Raw genomic sequence first — 19,765 nt, forward strand, 5'->3', positions numbered from 1 at the left:
CATCTCTTCTTAATGATCCATGATTTTAACGGACCCATAGACATATAATGGATGTGATGGATCCGTGAACGGACAAAATAGAGCATGCATCCGTGCTAGAACACTGATGTCTGAATACACACATTAAAATGAATGGGGACATGTGCTGTCCGAAAACGTACAGTACACGTCCATGAAACACTGACGTGTGAATGAGGCTTAAGAGTTTTACAGTCCGCAAAACACGGATACCAGCCGCGTTCTTTCCGCATTTTGCGGACTCAGAAGCACGGTCGTGTGAATGAACCTTAAAGCTGTTGCCAGACATCTGTGACGGCAGCTTATTTCCCAGGAGAGCAATACGATCAAGCAAAAAAATGTAATTTGCCCGATCCTTTTTTACTTTGACATGTTCTGTCAAGGAGAGTCTTCAGCTCCATGTACACATTAATGGTGCTACAGAAAATGTCAAATTCAGACAACAGTACACTAATGTGTATGGGTGCCTTTACAAACACAGTCTGGCAGTACTGCCAGTGGAGACTGTGTGAATAGAGCCCAAAAACTTCAGCGCAGTTTTTTTTGTTGCATTTTTAGTTAAAGCGGTTTTCTGGAAGCTTTATACTGATGATCTATCCTCTAGATAGGTCATCCAGAGACCTACTGCGAGCATGGGTGCCTTCTCAAACAGCTGATTGACGGGAGTCCTGGGTGTCGGACCCCCACGATCAGACACTGATGACCTATCCAGAGGATAGGTCATCAGTAATATAACTCCCGGGGAAACTCCTTTAAATCCGGAGTGGATGCTTTTTTGCTTTGGCTAATAAATGATACATTAAAAACCACACTGACCTAAAGTAAGATAACCAGTGAATGGGCTTGTAAAAAGGGGTTGTTACGACTGTTTGCACTTGTTGAGTAAGCAAGTTTCTCTCTACAGTGATTGTAGAGTCTCATTACTCCATTAAGGTTGTCTCAGTTTTGTCTTTTTTGAATAACCAGGTCATGATTCACATCACGGATGATAACGACTGTTCCCCTGAGTTCCATAAGTCAATTTACAGCCAGGACAGCATTTTAGAAAATATTCCTGTGGGCACATCCATCTTAGAAGGTGCAGTGTTTTACTCTCTGCTTCCTAGACCTTGACGTCATACAGCCACTATTCAACAACTCCCACTAATCCATGAAATCCTCTATTCCTATGTATTATCTTTTAATTAACTTAAAAATAGCAGTTTTCTATTATAGCATTATTGTTGCAATGGTTTATTGTGTATTTGTATGTAATGTAAGTGTATAATGGCTTTCGTGATCTTTGTATATTAGTTACAGCACAGGACTGTGACTCCGGGAGCAATGCAGAGATTTCTTTCTTCACCCAGAGCTCTGACTTCTCCATCACATCTCAAGGAGTCATCCTGTCCAGCCAGAGACTAGACTACGAGAAAGCCAACCACATGTATGAGTTTGTAGTGATCGCGATAGACAAAGGAAACCCTCCTCGTACAGGAACAGCTTCTGTGCGTCTACAGATGTTGAATATCAATGATGAAGCCCCAGTTTTCTCCCAAACTGTGTAAGAATCTTATACCATTAATACTATCAATATAATGCAAAGACTGTCAAAATTATTGCTACCAGAAAGGATTAGGCATTAACCCGTAGATACGGGATACAAGTCCAATCAAACTAATATTTTGATACATCATAGACAGATGTTAGAAGATCACATTAGTCATCCACTTTACTGGTACTGTACAATACTGTGTATTTGACATACGAAAATATGCCATGGATCTGCCACGTGTGAACATACACAAAGAGGATAGGGCCAATAAGTCTACTATGACCTATTAGGGCATCATAAAATGGTTCTCTCACTCAGAACCTCCCTCTGTTCTGTCTTCATACACGTTCACACAGTGTGAAGTCTGACATTCAGCATAAACCATTCCTGTCTTCCAAATAAGAGGACTGTTCTTTGTAGTCTAACTTGTTTATTGGTAAAACAGGATTGTTTGATTGGTAAAACTACAAGAATACAAATAGCAAATATAAGTAAAAAGTATAGATAGCATGTACTATAACATTTGCATTAACACTGAAGCACATGGTAAAATTGCTGCCTGTACATAAGATTACATGTCTAGCTAACAGTAGTAACAACTCCCTGAGTAACAATTACAACTAGTTGAACAGCACCGCATAACACAATATTCCTGAAACAAAGGTAGATCTCTCACCAGATATGCTTTTACAAGGATGTTGAAGTTTAAGAAGAAGATATGCAAAAGGACAGCTCTCCTGATGTGTCCTGGAGACTTCTCTTTCCCAGGATGCTTTTCACTCCCACAATGCAGTGCACCACCCACAATGTAGTAGTGTAACAGAAAAACAAAGTGTAATACAACTTAACACTGCTACATGGTGCTATAACCACACTAACCAGTTGAGAAATACCAAGACTCTGGCAGAATGAACTAAAACCATTTTATAACCCTGCTGGGCAGAACACCCTCTAGTACCCAGTGCTGAGAACTTCTCTGTAAGAGTGGCTCCTGCTCGGAATGACCCAGCCACCTATGTATGTGATGTCACCAAATACAGTTATATCTGTTTCTTAATGGGAAGCTGTCACCATGATTCTGGGCTATTGTCTGCAGTAATACATGAGTAGTAAGTGACTCCCATTCCTCTTCTGTCAGCTGTCAAAGCTGCACTGAAAAGCACAGTCAGACTGCTGCGCTAACATGATGTAGAGGACTCTTGTGCGCATGCACGGCAATCCCAACAATGAGGCAGTAGGAAAATAAAAAGTAGCAATCTGGACTCCTTATCTGCAGTACTACTCGTAATATAGCAGATAATAGTCTAAGATCGTGCTTGCACATTTCTGAGACACAGGGGTTAAAATCAGTCTGTTTGCAAGCTGTCACTTTCTGTTTTCTTGGGATCATCTGATGGCTCATGTGTAGCTCTTATCTCTGATCTCCTGAGCTCATAAACAATTACTTCAGCCATATTCTTTTTCATTTTTATAATAATTGAGCTATAATGAGTGTTTATGAGGTCAGGAGATCATAGATAAGAGCTAGACATGAGCTATCACATGACAGAATTCAAAGAAATTAATTCAAGAAGACTTACTTTTAACCACAGCATCAATTATATATATATATATATATATATATATATATATACACACAAAATTTAGCCCCTTGAAGTGATCAATTTTATCATGAATAAAGGCTTGCTTGTCTTTAATAGTGGTAGCTATATGCGTGCATATAGGGACATTGATGTATTTGGTCATTTGAATTTACACAAAGGGGGGATAAATTTATCAAGCCCTGTGAAAAAGTAAAAAACTTTTGTGACTTTTTATGACAGATTTAACATATGCCATTTAAAAAGAAAAGTCAGTAAAATTGTCACTCTGGTACAGGAGCTGGCATAAAAAACAAAAGTAACTTCTCTGGAGATATTTGTAGATTTATCAAACAACTTGTGACATTTGATAAATTAGGCACAAACAATCACAATGCAGACTGAGGCATAACTGACTTCAAAAACTCACTGCATGATAAATGTTTAAGTAGCACAGCCTCAGCTTTAAGCTTTTTACTTTGACAGCTTCTGTTCATACCTTAGCATAGAAGTTATTAGATTATAAAATAATGTTTTTCACATTTTAAATATATACAGCAGCATATTTTTTCCTTTGGTAGGTCTCCATTAATTGGTGACTTTTGTTCAATTGACTTAAAGGCTATAGATACCTTTGGGGGCAACTTTTTTTTACTACAGTTTTTATTATACTGTACATTGCAGACCGCTCAACACCATTTAGTGTGAAATCCATCAGTTGAGCTCTCAGTCCCCAGAACCTCCTTAGCGACCATCTAAGATGAAATATGGTCAAATCAAAGTTGGTCAGGAAGACACAGGAGGGGCTAGAGACCGAGCCATCTGATTTCAAACTGAATGGGATTGAGCAGCCTGCAGTGTAGGAGAACACATGCAGGCTGCAGAAGACAAACTGAGTATTTTTTTAATAAAAAAACAATTGCAAATGTGCTTTTCATCCCATAATTACAAAAGAAATTAAAAAAAATGCCCCAAAGCAATGCATAGCACTTAATTTTTCAGAATCCTTGGTTTATTAATTCTAAATCTAGGATGATCTAGGTCAGTAGTCGGCAAGCCGCGGCTCGCGAGCCACATGCGGCTATTTACACACTTTAATGCGGCTCTTCTGCAGGGCTCCAGATGCCATTTGCGACTAGACCCGCCGCCGCAGCTCTGCTCAATACAGCGGCGGGCACAGGAGCTGATGTTCTCAGCAGCGCAGGAGGAGTCTCTCCCTCCCCCCTGTGCTGCTGCTGTCCCCGCCGCTGCCAATAAGAAGAGACGGGAGGAGGAGGGGAGGGGCTGTGGCCACTGCGCCACCAATGAAGAAAACTGACCTGTATTACAAATACAGGAGGCGGGTGCTGGAATCAAATAGCCGACACCCGACCTCTGTGACAAGGGAGCTGCGATCCGCTGCAGTTGAGTTAACCCTTCAGGTGCGGTACCTGAGGGGTTAACTGCCGCTGATCGCAGCTCCCTGTCACAAAGGTCGGGTGTCGGCTATTTGATTCCGGCACCCGCCTCCTGTATTTGTATAAGAAACGTTGGTGGCACAGTGCCCCCCCCCCCAGTATAATAAACGTTGGTGGCACAGTGCGCCCCCCCCCCCCAGTATAATAAACGTTGGTGGCACAGTGCGCCCCCCCCCCAGTATAATAAACATTGGTGGCACAGTGGGAAGTGCCAATGAGGGTTAAAAATAATAAAAGAAAATTAACTCACCTCCTCCAGTTGATCAGGTAGCTGCCGGTCTCCTGTTCTTACTTCTTTCTAGTTTCTTCAGGACCTGTGGTGACGTCACTGAGCTCATCACATGGCCCATTACCATGGTGATGGATCATGTGATGAGCACAGTGATGTCACCACAGGTCCTGCGTCCTGAAGAAACTAGAAAGAAGTAAGAACAGGAGACGATCAATTGGAGGAGGTGAGTTAATTTTATTTTTATTTTTTAACCCTCATTGGCACTGCCCACTGCGCCACCAATGTTTATTATATTGAGGGGGGGCGCACTGCACCACCAATGTCTATTATATTGGGGTGATGGGGGGCGCACTGCGCCACCAATGTTTATTATACTGGGGTGTTGGGGGGGCGCACAGCGCCACCAATGTTTATTATATTGGGGTGATGGGGGGGCGCACTGCGCCACCAATGTTTATTATATTGGGGTGATGGGGGGGCGCACTGCGCCACCAATGTTTATTATATTGAGGGGGGGCGCACTGCGCCACCAATGTTTATTATATTGAGGGGGGCGCACTGCGCCACCAATGTTTAGTATATTGGGGTGATGGGGGGGCGCACTGCGCCACCAATGTTTATTATATTGAGGGGGGCGCACTGCGCCACCAATGTTTATTATATTGGGGTGATGGGCGCACTGCGCCACCAATGTTTATTATATTGAGGGGGGGCGCACTGCGCCACCAATGTTTATTATATTGACCTTCTACTATGCATTCTGTATTCAGAATGCTATTATTTTCCCTTATAACCATGTTGTTATAAGGGAAAATAATACAGTGAATAGACTTTCATCCTAGGAACCATGCGTGAAAATCGCACTTGCTTGCGATTTTCACACAGCCCCATTAACTTCTATGGGGCCTGCGTTGCGTGAAAAACGCACAACAGAGCATGCTGCGATTTTCACGCAACGCACAAGTGATGTGTGAAAATCACCGCTCATGTGCACAGCCCCATAGAAGTGAATGGGTCCGGATTTAGTGCGGGTGCATTCCAGTATTTTGAATGCCGGATCCGGCACTAATACATTCCTATGGGGAAAAATGCCGGAGCCGGCATTCAGGCAAATCTTCATTTTTTTTCGCCGGAGATAAAACCGTAGCATGCTACGGTTTTATCTTTTGCCTGATCAGTCAAAATGACTGAACTGAAGACATCCTGATGCATCCTGAACGGATTACTCTCCATTCAGAATGCATGGGGATAAAACTGATCAGTTATTTTCCGGTATAGAGCCCCTGTGACGGAACTCAGTGCCGGAAATGAAAATCGCTAATGTGAAAGTACTTTAAAATATTAAGTTTAAATCCCCCCTTTCCCAATTTTACATATAAAATATATAAACAATAAATAAATAAACATATTACATAGCCTTTTTAGTCACCTTGTCACCCCAAAAAATAGCATAGGACTGTTCTATTATGGGCCGAATGTTTCATAAAATGCGAAATGCACGCAGCTTTTTTTGGTGTTTTTTTTTTTTTGCACGGTATTGAGTATCACAATACTTTTTTATGGTGACGAAAGCGAATCTAAATTTTGGTTTCAAAACAACCCTACGCCGATCTGATCGGCGTAGCGTTGTCACGATACCAAAATTTTGATTCAGTTTCGATTTAGCTCCTAAATTTGATTTGGCTCCTAAATTTTTCAGTTCAGGAGCCAATGTAGGAATTTTTTTTAGTCTGGAGCACTGTTCTGTGTGCCGGGCGCCCGCTCCCCTCCCTCCTCTCGGGGGCGGCAGCCTGCGGCTGTCCTGCCTACATGTGTGCCGTGCGGCGCTCAGGCCAAAGGAGGCGTCACTGACTGTCAGTGGGGCCGCGGCGGAGGGAGGCGAGGAGGCGGAGCTGCTCTGTCTGCTATGGCCTGTAAAAGCTGCCCCTCCAGGCTGGCAGCAGAAGAACACAGTCACAGAGTAACACTGAGGCACGACTTGTTGGAACTTGGCCGACCCTGCTGGACTCTAGTCTGGACTCTGGAGAAGACACCTTAAGGCAGAGCCAGCTGAGATTGGAGCCAGGACCAGACCGACCCCACTCCAGCCAGACCCCAGTGATATATCAGGTACCGACTCCAACATTGTCCCTCATCATGTCACCCCCCCCGATGGTGCAGACTCCAACATTGTCCCCCATTAGGGAGCATAATGGATGGGGGCTGACGGCTGTCATGGGGGGCATGATGGCTGACATGGGAGTAATGATGGATGGGTGCTGACGGCTGACATGGGCATGATGGATGGGGTGCTGACGGCTGACATGGGCATGATGGATGGGGTGCTGACATGGGGGGCTGACGGCTGACATAAGGTCATGATGGCTGACATGGGGGGCATGATGGATGGGGGCTGACGGCTGACATGGGCATGATGGATGGAGTGCTGACATGGGGGGCTGATGGCTGACGGCTGACATGGGGTGCTGACGGCTGACATAGGGGCATGACGGCTGACATGGGGGGCATGATGGATGGGGGCTGACAGCTGACATGGGCATGATGGATGGGGTGTTGACGGCTGACATGGGGGGCATGATGGCTGACATGGGGGGCTGATGGCTGACATGGGGGGTAATGATGGATGGGGGCTGACATGGGCATGATGGATGGGGTGCTGACGGCTGACATGGGCATGATGGATGGGGTGCTGACATGGGGGGCTGACGGCTGACATAAGGTCATGATGGCTGACATGGGGGGCATGATGGATGGGGGCTGACGGCTGACATGGACATGATGGATGGAGTGCTGACATGGGGGGCTGATGGCTGACGGCTGACATGGGGTGCTGACGGCTGACATAGGGGCATGATGGCTGACATGGGGGGCATGATGGATGGGGGCTGACAGCTGACATGGGCATGATGGATGGGGTGCTGACGGCTGACATGGGGGGCATGATGGCTTACATGGGGGACTGATGGCTGACATGGGGGGTAATGATGGATGGGGGCTGACATGGGCATGATGGGGTGCTGACGGCTGACATGGGCATGATGGATGGGGTGCTGACGGCTGACATGGGCATGATGGATGGGGTGCTGACATGGGGGGCTGACGGCTGACATAAGGTCATGATGGCTGACATGGGGGGCATGATGGATGGGGGCTGACGGCTGACATGGACATGATGGATGGAGTGCTGACATGGGGGGCTGACGGCTGACATGGGGTGCTGACGGCTGACCTAGGGGCATGACGGCTGACATGGGGGGCATGATGGATGGGGGCTGACAGCTGACATGGGCATGATGGATGGGGTGCTGACGGCTAACATGGGGGGCATGATGGCTGATATGGGGGGCTGATGGCTGACATGGGGGGTAATGATGGATGGGGGCTGACATGGGCATGATGGGGTGCTGACGGCTGACATGGGCATGATGGATGGGGTGCTGACGGCTGACATGGGCATGATGGATGGGGTGCTGACGGCTGACATGGGCATGATGGATGGGGTGCTGACATGGGGGGCTGACGGCTGACATAGGGGCATGACGGCTGACATGGGGGCATGATGGATGGGGGCTGACGGCTGACATGGGCATGATGGATGGGGTGCTGACGGCTGATATGGGGGGCTGATCTGAGGTATGATTAACATTGGGGGTCTGATTGGTGGTCTGACCTGAGGTATAATGGAAAATATTGTTTCTTATTATACTCCTCTAAAACCTATGTGCATCTTATAGGGCGAAAAGTACAGTCCTCAAACCAGATTGAAGCAGAGCGAAGATATCAGGACCACACAGAGGAGAAGCCAGCTGCTGCAGACAGAACCAGGACCAGGTGAGCTGCGGGCGGGGCGGGGGGAGGGGGGGTCACCGAGATGTAGCTTCGTTTGTGTTGCCAAAAAATCCTTGCACAGGCTCTGGTCACGTCCACGTGACAGGGCCGGTGCAAAGAGTCCCACAGTACCCGACCTATGTGGATACTTGCATGCACAATATTCTCAATAAAAACTTATTGAAACTAAAAACAGTGTACCATCCTATGTATTTTCGGTTTTAAAAATGTGGCTCTCAAAATAAATTTCAATCGTGGTTTTGGCGAGATTTGGCTCAGTTGAAAAAAAAGGTTGCCCACCACTGATCTAGGTGATCAATGTCTGCGGTGTCGGACTGAGGTGCCTAGGGCCCACCAGCAAAATTCATTCGGGGGTCCAAAGTACAACTACAGGCAAATGTTACCTGTGCACACAGTGGCAAGCAGCAGCAAGACATTCATGATTGATTATAGGGTCCCTGCAGAGACTTTGAGAAAGCGGGTCCCTGGGGAAGAGGATACTGTCTGGCCTGCCTCTGTGCCTAGAAGGCTGATGCATCAATAATAATAAATAGGGTAGTTTGTTAAATAATTCACCCAGTTTTTATATGAACACATAGGCTGGTTGAGATGCTGCAAGCTGCCTATTCGTATCTAGTGCAGTCAATCTACTGTGCCATGTCAATCTATTATGCAAGGTGGGGGACTGAGGGCCCCACTGGGGGATTCACATGCTCCACTATGGGTCAGTCCGAGCCTGAACATCTGTGCGATCATTTCTAGATATAACACTTTCCTGTCAGAAGATGCCGGACCAAACACCTTGGTGGCCATGGTTCATGCTAAAGATCCTGATGGAGACAGCGTATCATACTTTATTGTTGATGGAAATGAAGAAGGAAACTTTGAATTGGACAGCCAGAAAGGTAATAAATTAGACTGCAGGCAAATAATGAATAAACATATTGCTTTACTCTAAGGAATAAGTCTTATGACCCTTTATTCAATGTGTCCTGAAGGTATCTTAAAACTTCGTAGAACCCCACTGCCAAGGTTGCTGAAAACTCAGTTTATATTGAACATTTCCGCAGTTGACGATAACTCATCTGGTGGACCTTCAAGTTTGAGCAGCTTCACTCAAGTCATTGTACAGATAAATTATTTCAATAACAACAAGCCAACCTTCAAAGAGGTGAGTTAAGCATGCTCGATGTGTATTGTCATTGAAACTTCTCACTTGTGTCTTCTATGACTGTCTACCCCGCGTTCCAAATTATTATGCAAATTGGTCATAAAGATGTAATTTTTTCAATTAAACTCATGCATGGTATTGTGTCTCAGGGCTTTTTGGATCACTGAAATCAATCTCAAACACCTATAATAATTAGTTTGCAAGGTGAACCCAATTAAAAGAAAATGACTTAAAAAGGGCGTTCAACATTATTAAGCAGGCCACAGGGTTCAAGCAATATGGGAAAGAAAAAGGATCTCTTTGCTGACGAAAAGCTTCAAATAGTGAAATGTTTTGGACTAGGTATGAAAACATTAGATAACGACATCTAAAAAAGCCTTCACAGTTCTGGAACAACATTCTATGGACAGATGAATCAACTTGTACCAGAGTGATGGGAAGAGAAGAGTATGGAGAAGGAAAGGAACTGCTCATGATCCTAAGCATACCACCTCATCAGTGAAGCATGGTGGTGGTAGTGTCATGGCGTGGGCATGTATGGCTGCCAATGGAACTGGTTCTCTTGTATTTATTGATGTTGTGACTGCTGACAAAAGCAGCAGGATGAATTCTGAAGTGTTTCGGGCAATATTATCTGCTCATATTCAGCCAAATGCTTCAGAACTCATTGGACGGCGCTTCACAGTGCAGATGGACAATGACCCAAGGCATACTGCAAAAGCAACCAAAGAGTTTTTTAAGGGAAAGAAGTGGAATGTTATGCAATGGCCAAGTCAATCACCGGACCTGAATCCGATTGAGCATGCATTTCACCTGTTGAAGACAAAACTGAAGGGAAAATGCCCCAAGAACAAGCAGGAACTGAAGACAGGCCTGGCAGAGCATCACCATGGATGAAACCCAGCATCTGGAAATGTCTATGCGTTCCAGACTTTAGGCTGTAATTGACTGCAAAGGATTTGAAACCAAGTATTAAAAAGTGAAAGTTTGATTTATGATTATTCTGTCCCATTACTTATGGTCCCTTAACAAGTGGGAGGCACATATGCAAACTGTTGTAATTCCTGCACCGTTCACCTGATTTGGATGTAAATACCCTCAAATTAAAGCTGACAGTCTGCAGTTAAAGCACATCTTGTTCGTTTAATTTCAAACCCATTGTGGTGGTGTAAAGAGCCCAAAAAAAATGTGTTGATGTCCCAATATTTATGGACCTGGCTGTACATGAAGACTTATTTTCAAACAGTCTTGTTTACTGATGAGTGCCATGCAACGCTGGATGGTTCAGATGGATGGAGTAGTTGATGGTTGGTGGATGGCCACCATGTCCCAACAAGGCTGCAACGTCAGCAAGAAGGTGGCGAGTCATGTTTTTGGCCAGAATCATGAGGAGAGAGCTGGTATGAAAATTACCTCGTATATAGAATTTCTGACTGACCACTTTCTTCCATGGTACAAAAAGAAGAATCATGCTTTCCGTAGCAAATTAATCTTCATGCATGACAATGCACCATCTCATCCTGCAAAGAATACCTCTGAGTCATTGGCAGCTATGGGCATAAAAGGAGAGAAACTCATAGTGTGGCCACCATCCTCCCCTGATCTCAACCCTATTGAGAACATTTAGAGTATCCTCAAGCAAAAGATCTATGAGGATAGGAAGCAGTTCATATCTAAAGAGCAGCTATTAGAGGCTTTTCTGACATCCTGCTAAGAAATTCAACCAGAAACTCTCCAAAAACTCACACGTTCAATGGGTGCAAGAATTGTGAAGGTGATATCAAAGAAGGGATCCTATGTTAACATGTAACTTGTGCTAAGATGTTTTTGATTGAAGTAGCTTGTCATGGTGGCTCAGTGGTTAGCACTGGTGCCTTGGAACACTGGGGTCCTGGGTTCAAATTCAACCAAGGACAATATCTGAATGGAGTTTGCATGGGTTTCCTATTTGCATAATAATTTGGAATGCGGTGTATATGCTTAACAAAACAGTGGCTTCGTTAATATGCAGCTGTTTCATTTGATCCACTCCAATAAATATATACTCTCAGCTGTGCCAAGCATGCATATTTACTTCTATGGGAGATGGGAATAAGCCCTGGTAGACCCTTCTGGCAGCAGTTTATCTCCTGTAGGAACCAAACATTGGGCCTTTTTAAATCCACTCCCTTTTTGACCCTCACATATCATGTCCTGGGACAACTCGGAGGCCACATGTACATAATGTCATTGGCTAAGTCTATTAAAATGGGCACGTTCAACCAACTTTTATCTGTAGAGTAAGGCTAGCTGCTGACCTAAGCTGATTATACACATTACATTTATGTTGGCATAACCTGCTGACGATGCATTGAGTATATGAGTCTTCTAACTCTTCCCTGTTGGAAAATGTTTGCATTTCTAAGGATCGGGCTGTTGGATTTCAACATAATTGAACCTTTTGTTCTGGACACCAGAGGTGTCTGGTCAAAAGCTTCCTCTCCCTATTCAGAACACATGCAGTCTTGGCCAGTAGTCCATGTGTATGGAGAGGGTCAGGATAGATAGGCTTCAGCCGAGCAGGCATTTGGCCAGCAGCTATCTAATGTGTATGGCCAATCATGGTCTCCAATACTATAAGATATGCGTCTTCCTCCTTCTCAGATATAAGACATCCAAAATCCTAGGGGACTTCTTTTCTAACTTTTTTATCCATAGTGTTTTCAGTATAGTCAGAATTCATGGATTCTGGAGAACCAGCCTTCTGGTATTTTTGTCCTACAAGTAGAAGCTCATGATGCGGATATTGGTGTGAATGGAGAAGTGAAGTATGGATTAATGCATAGAGAAGGTGCCATCCTGGCATTTACTATTGATGCTCATACAGGTAAAGTATTCCAACCTCAGGTTATACTGGCCTTTAGGCCAAACTCAACCTATAATTAATAATGCAAGAAGTTTAGCAAAATAAATGTACAGAATTGATGCAATTTATGTTAACCTACCTTCTTTGTGTATGTAGGTGTGATCACTAGCTCTCAGAGCTTTGACCAAGAGAATCAAAGGGAGTATACCTTCTCAGTAACTGCCACAGACCAGGCTCAAGAGCCCTTGATTGGTGTTTGCCACATTACTATCTTTGTGGCTGATGTCAACGATAATGACCCCAAATTTGAAAACAGTCATTACCAATGTGAGTGACCTCTACACTTCAATGGCTGATGACATAGATCTTGCCAGTCATAACGTATCCACACCGTCTCTTCTTTTTTTCCTTTCTAGTTTTCCTTCATGAAGATACACCTGTTGGTACAAGTTTTCTTCGTGTTGTTGCTGTTGATGATGACCAGGGAGTCAATGCTGCCATTACATACACAATGTTAGCTCAGCAGCCAGACTATTTCCAGGTCAACCCCAGCACTGGATGGGTTTATGTCAACTATCCAATATCCCAGGTAATTACATTAAAGGGGTATTCTAGTTATATCAAGGATATGGAATAACTATTATGGAGGGGGGGGGGGGGGGGGAGTCCAAGTGAATGGAGTGGCTGTTTACCATATGATTTTGCCTAGATTTCTCAGATCACTCAAAACATTATTGCAACAGATGGAGGCAACCGAAGCTCTAGTGTGGAGCTTTCAGTAACCATCATTAATGTTCTCAACCAGCCACCTCAATGGGAACAGGGAAGCTACTGGATTTCCATTCCTGAAAATATTACTCGCTATTCCAAGATTGTGGTATGTAGTGATCCTACTGATATTTAGTGATATGTAGTGATGGTAGGGTGGTATAGTATGTAGTTATCCAACTGATATTTTTATCTGCACCAGTGTGCAAACTTGTGTCAATATGAAAAAGAAGGAACACTTCAAAATTCAACATTATATGAAAAGCTTTAGTCAAGGCTCGGTATAGTGCTAGTGACCCTCATTCACCTACATACACACCACAATGCCTTTTTGTTAGACGGGTCTGTAAAAAAAAGACTGATCGCTTGGTGTCCTGCTGCAGGAACCCCCAGTAATCAGCTGTAAGCTGCAGAACCTGCTAGCAAATGTTCTATTCCCCTGTAGCATCACCATACGAGTAATGAAGCATTATACAATACTGCAGTTGAAATTAATGGTCTGTCTGTGCAATGCATGGACAGGTTAGGTCCTCCAGAATGAGATATGTTTTCTGCTACTGCTAGTTAATATAGGTTTTGAATGTGAAACTCTCCTCTGATAACCAAAAATGCCCTAATTGAAAATGGCTATTTGAGAGTGGAAAATTATTTGATCTGCACATATATTGCATTTCTAAAGTATCAGATGGCCCATGTGGCCTTTGTAATGTGCCTGGTTCTGACTTGGATGGAGTACAAGTAATCTTGTGTGATTTTATTGTAGACTGTGAAAGCTACATCTCTTCTTGACGATCCTCAAATAACGTATAACATGGTGGAAGGCCTAGTATCAGAGACAAATAATCCCATCCGCTTCTACCTGAAGCCTAACAGAGCTGATGGCTCAGCCTCCATACTTGTTTCTGAACCACTGGATTTTGAAGGGACCAAGTTCTTTACCTTGAAGATTAGAGCTCAGAACATGGCTAATGTTCCTTTAGCTTCTTTCACAACTGTTTACATCAATGTGACTGGTGAGTGGTTCTGAGGTGTCAGATAAATATATAAAAAAAAAACAGGGTTGGACTGGCCAATGGCAAGACAGGATGAAACAGTGGGCTAGGTTCTGACACAAAAATGAGACCTAACCACAAAATGGCCCATATGGCACAACATAGACAAACTTGATCTGTATAGTGGTGGGTTCAACATACCCCAGAAGTGAGACTAGTGTTGACATCAGATGTAATACAAAGGTATGGATAAAAGTCAGGAGCTAGTTCTCATTCTGTCATCTTGGCTTCTGCTCACTTAAACCTGGTGTTTAAATCATGAACTTGGCAGCTTGCTATTGATTCTTGTTTCTTTCCTATGTGTCCTTTACAGATGTCAATGACAATGTCCCATTCTTCACTGCTTCTACTTATGAAGTGACCTTACCAGAGGGAGCAGAGATTGGTTCATCAATAGTAGAAGTTAGAGCTACAGATCAAGACACTGGACTTCATGGAAAGGTTTACTTACAATATATAGGACTTACAGTAAACAAGAGGCTCAAATACTATGCCTAGACTCTCTTTTTTAATCATTTGTTTAATGTGAGGAAGACAGCTAAAGGTTCAAGTAGTTCAAGTTGTATTTCCATTGATTGGTTAAATTATCTTTTTTTATGTACAGGTTCAATATGTAATACTGAAAGATATCAATGGCGACTACCAACATTTCACAATTAACCCTGAGATGGGAGTTATATACACAGCAACTTTGTTTGACCGCGAGGAACAAGCTTCGTATCTCATTGAAGTTCAAACTCAGGACTCCACAGAGTCAGCACTGCCAGGAATGCAAGGACATCCCAACACAGGTAAGGACAGCTGCTCTTTGTAACTTAATTGTAATTTCCAATTGCAGTTCCCCAGAGGACCACTGCAAACTGTTAATTATTGCTAAAAGGGTTAATTTAATGTTACAGAGTTAAATGTTGTGATTATCTGTAATTGCACTTGTTTGTTTGTGCACTACGTATACCTAATGGCAATATATGGACACAAATGGTTAAGGAAAGAGGGTGGTCCCTGGAGAGAGAAGGTGCGGAGACACCTCTCTCAAGAGTACTGCTCTGTGAAGCAAATATGTAAGAAAAAGGGGCAGTAACGTTTTAAAATCTATCTTTTATTTGGACGATTAAGAACTAAGATGGTGAGCCCCTACTAGACAAACCACATAACAATGACGAACAATGGTAAGGTCACTTTTGGTCCGGTCCATTCAGGCCCATGGGTGGGAGCCAAAGTGGAGGTGACCAAAATACATATACAATATTGAAAGGCCCTGGGTGGTGTACCCAAGGTCTACTAGTATGCCAATAGGCAGAAAAAACAGGGTGGGTCTTACCGGTAAGGATGCCCGGGTCGTATGGTCCACTGTTCAAAACAGGTGTCTTTGAACCTGGTTGCGACCGTCAGTCGGTTAGGTCTTGATGGCTGAGGGCAACAGAGAAAAATCTAACCCTGTTACTGCCCTACTTGGCCTGTTGTACCCTAACCACCTAACACGAGGTCCTGGCCCCGCAAGGGGTGGCCCCGTCCGGAACCTGACCCTGAAACATGCACCCTAGATGGCCCTGTGAAAGGAGGGAAAAGGCCAAAGAGGGGCTGTGACTATAAGGATGGTACGGTGTGTAAAGGGAAAAAAAGTCCTGAAGGACTATTGTAAGGATGTATTCATAGTCCAAAGGACAGATATGGGGATATATTCATGGTCCCAACGCGTTTCCTTAATGAATATATAACACCTTATGATAGATACAGTTCATCTACTTCTACACGACCCCCTAATTCATCAGGGGACAGGGGTCATGGAGATAGGACAAGTACCCCACTCCTGTGTCGGCTGTATGATGTTAGCGGACAGAGGGGAGGGGAAAGGAACAGAGATTATACCAGCTTGAATGGACGTATACAGTCCAAGTCAGCACAAGTATCTGTAGAAGGGAAAACATAGAGAAAAGCCCACTCAGGTACAAAGTATAACCATAATTCCAGCAGCTGGCATATTAGATGCAAGTTACTTACTGTGTCTCCCATGGAATGCGTATGGCCTATACCAAGGAGGATTGCAGGGCAGCTAGATACACTGCCTGTCTGCCGGCGTCTGTTAGCGCCAGTGGTGTGCGCTCAGGGGTTTAAATGTGCAGAGGGGGCTGGCCGTGCGTCTGTTTAGGGGGCGTGGCCGCCGCGCACGCTTAGGCTTGTGTATTGCATGACGCGGTCGGCCACCTCCCATTGCACCTGTGCACTGGCAAGAAGGGGCGGCCGTTTGCGACGCTCGGCTACCGCAGCGTCACAAAATCAGGGGGCGTGGTCGAAACGGAACGCCACGCCCGCCGTCCGATGGGGGCAGCGAAGGTGGGAGGAGTCACTGGTAAAAACGAAGTGACACCTACTACCAACCCTGCGCTGGTGTTGGGGATGGAAATATACATCAACCCCTATGTAGGACCTAAAGGGGGCATTTCTGGCAGGTTAACTATCAGGTCTGGACGGAGTGCCATGACACTACAAATGAGCGATAATGTTTCCAACTTATATGTGAATTTACTTAACTACACCGCTCAAATCTGGCAGTGCAATCATGACTAAGATCCGCATATATAGCAACATAGTGGAAGTAAGCAAACCCGAGGTGATGATAGCCTGAGGCGGGTATAGGGCTATACTGGTCATCTCAAACCAGGTCCCAGGGACAGGTGACGGTTATTTTAAAGACGATGCGCCTCCTGTCCAGACCATGGGAGATCTAAATATACAATTGGTATACATGAAAAACGGTTATCAGAGAGGTTACAGGAAGCAGCCAAAGTGCAGTTGGTCGTTCAAGCCAAGGGGGTTGGTGGTCCTCAGCTTGAATATCCACCAACACTCCCTCTGGAGAAATTTTTTGTCCTAATCGCCTCCCCGTAGTGGCTTCTTGATCACCTCCAAACCTATGAATTTGTATCAGGGGTAGGCAGTTTGCCACAGAATAGCGGAATATACGTGGACCGCATTCTAAGCCCATTCGTGCAGTCCCTGCCATCTTATGTTAAAGACACTGGAGATTTACTCTCAAAGTTAGAAGATCTTAATCTTGAACCACATTGGTTCATGGCATCGATTGATGTCGAGGCCCTATATTCCTCAATCCCCCATGAGAAGGGTCTCTCAGCCACAGCACACTTTCTGAGAGCTAGAGGAATGCAGTTCTCTGCACATAATGAACTGACACTTAAACTCCTGAACTTTGTATTGACAAGTAATTGTTTCCTCTTTGATGGACGTCTATACCACCAGCTCAGGGGCACCGCGATGGGTAGCTCTTGTGCACCATCCTATGCAAACTTGCTCCTGGGCTGGTGGGAGGAAACTACGGTGTTTGGTGATACACCGGGTTGGTACACCGAGTACATCGTCCTCTGGGCCCGCTTCATAGATGACATTTTCATTCTGTGGAGCGGGCCAGAGGACGAATTCGGGAGGCTGGTGGATGAACTCAATCATAATTCCATTAACCTCAGGTTTACATCTGTAATTGTACGTGACAATCTGCCATTTCTTGACATCTGCATATCCAGAGACAGGGAGGGAGGTCTCCAGACAACCATATTTCGTAAGGAAACATCAACGAATTCTCTGCTTCGATGGGACAGTTGTCATCCTGTCCCATTGAAGCGGGGTATCCCCGTTGGCCAATACCTTAGACTTAGGCGGAACTGCTCGGAACCGCGTGAATTCAAACGCCAAGCACATGAGTTAAGAGAGCGTTTTCGGGCACGGGGATACCCTGATAATGTATTAAGAAAAGCATATCAGAGAGCACAACAGGAGGCACGCACCACACTCCTACACCCCGTGAAAGGAGCCAAAACTGAACCACAAAAGTCCCTACGAATCATCGGCACCTATGATTCAGCGGCCAGGGAAATTAAGGAGATTCTGGCCCGCAACTGGGACACTCTCCGGATGGACGCAGATCTAGCAGATGTAATCAGTACTCATCCATCAATTACTTTTAGGAGGGGAACCAACCTCAGAGATTTATTTGTTCATAGCCATTATAGCCCCCCCAAGAAAAGAACGTGGTTAGACAAACCAGTATTCGGATGTTTCCAGTGCGGCCGCTGTAGTTTTTGCAAATTCGTCACCCAGGTTAAAACAGTGACCTTTGACCCCATAGGTTTCACTCACCAAATACGTGGTTTCATTAACTGCCGCACGATAGGAGTAATCTACCTGCTCACCTGTGAGTGTGGCATCAGATACGTAGGCAAGACCCGTAGGGAGCTACGGATACGTATAGGTGAGCACATGGGCGACATCCGTAATAAGAGAGATACCCCGGTAGCAAGACACATGCACTCGGCCCATGGTGGACGTGCATCAGGGGTTAAATTCATAGGTTTGGCGGTGATCAAGAAGCCACTACGGGGAGGCGATTGGGACAAAAAAATTCTCCAGAGGGAGTGTTGGTGGATATTCAAGCTGAGGACCACCAACCCCCTTGGCTTGAACGACCAACTGCACTTTGGCTGCTTCCTGTAACCTCTCTGATAACCGTTTTTCATGTATACCAATTGTATATTTAATTCTCCCATGGTCTGGACAGGAGGCGCATCGTCTTTAAAATAACCGTCACCTGTCCCTGGGACCTGGTTTGAGATGACCAGTATAGCCCTATACCCGCCTCAGGCTATCATCACCTCGGGTTTGCTTACTTCCACTATGTTGCTATATATGCGGATCTTAGTCATGATTGCACTGCCAGATTTGAGCGGTGTAGTTAAGTAAATTCACATATAAGTTGGAAACATTATCGCTCATTTGTAGTGTCATGGCACTCCGTCCAGACCTGATAGTTAACCTGCCAGAAATGCCCCCTTTAGGTCCTACATAGGGGTTGATGTATATTTCCATCCCCAACACCAGCGCAGGGTTGGTAGTAGGTGTCACTTCGTTTTTACCAGTGACTCCTCCCACCTTCGCTGCCCCCATCGGACGGCTGGCGTGGCGTTCCGTTTCGTCGCAAACGGCCGCCCCTTCTTGCCAGTGCGCAGGTGCAATGGGAGGTGGCCGACCGCGTCATGCAATACACAAGCCTAAGCGTGCGCGGCGGCCACGCCCCCTAAACAGACGCACGGCCAGCCCCCTCTGCACATTTAAACCCCTGAGTGCACACCACTGGCGCTAACAGACGCCGGCAGACAGGCAGTGTATCTAGCTGCCCTGCAATCCTCCTTGGTATAGGCCATACGCATTCCATGGGAGACACAGTAAGTAACTTGCATCTAATATGCCAGCTGCTGGAATTATGGTTAT

At 45.1% G+C, this 19,765-nt stretch overlaps 1 protein-coding gene across 1 annotated transcript in view; it reads left to right on the top strand.

The window, feature by feature from the left end:
- Window positions 1-19,765, top strand: part of LOC121002389 (neural-cadherin-like) — a 117,264-nt gene that overhangs the window by 15,856 nt on the left and 81,643 nt on the right. The window contains exons 5-15 of the mRNA XM_040433850.1: window positions 985-1,096; window positions 1,312-1,561; window positions 9,412-9,554; window positions 9,648-9,820; window positions 12,518-12,686; window positions 12,822-12,992; window positions 13,082-13,254; window positions 13,375-13,542; window positions 14,197-14,446; window positions 14,799-14,926; window positions 15,090-15,276. Of these exons, the coding sequence (XP_040289784.1) occupies window positions 985-1,096; window positions 1,312-1,561; window positions 9,412-9,554; window positions 9,648-9,820; window positions 12,518-12,686; window positions 12,822-12,992; window positions 13,082-13,254; window positions 13,375-13,542; window positions 14,197-14,446; window positions 14,799-14,926; window positions 15,090-15,276 (1,924 nt within the window). The remainder of the gene's footprint in view (window positions 1-984; window positions 1,097-1,311; window positions 1,562-9,411; window positions 9,555-9,647; window positions 9,821-12,517; window positions 12,687-12,821; window positions 12,993-13,081; window positions 13,255-13,374; window positions 13,543-14,196; window positions 14,447-14,798; window positions 14,927-15,089; window positions 15,277-19,765) is intronic.

Source organism: Bufo bufo, chromosome 5 (genome assembly GCF_905171765.1).
Source record: "Bufo bufo chromosome 5, aBufBuf1.1, whole genome shotgun sequence".
Classification (NCBI taxonomy): domain Eukaryota; kingdom Metazoa; phylum Chordata; class Amphibia; order Anura; family Bufonidae; genus Bufo; species Bufo bufo.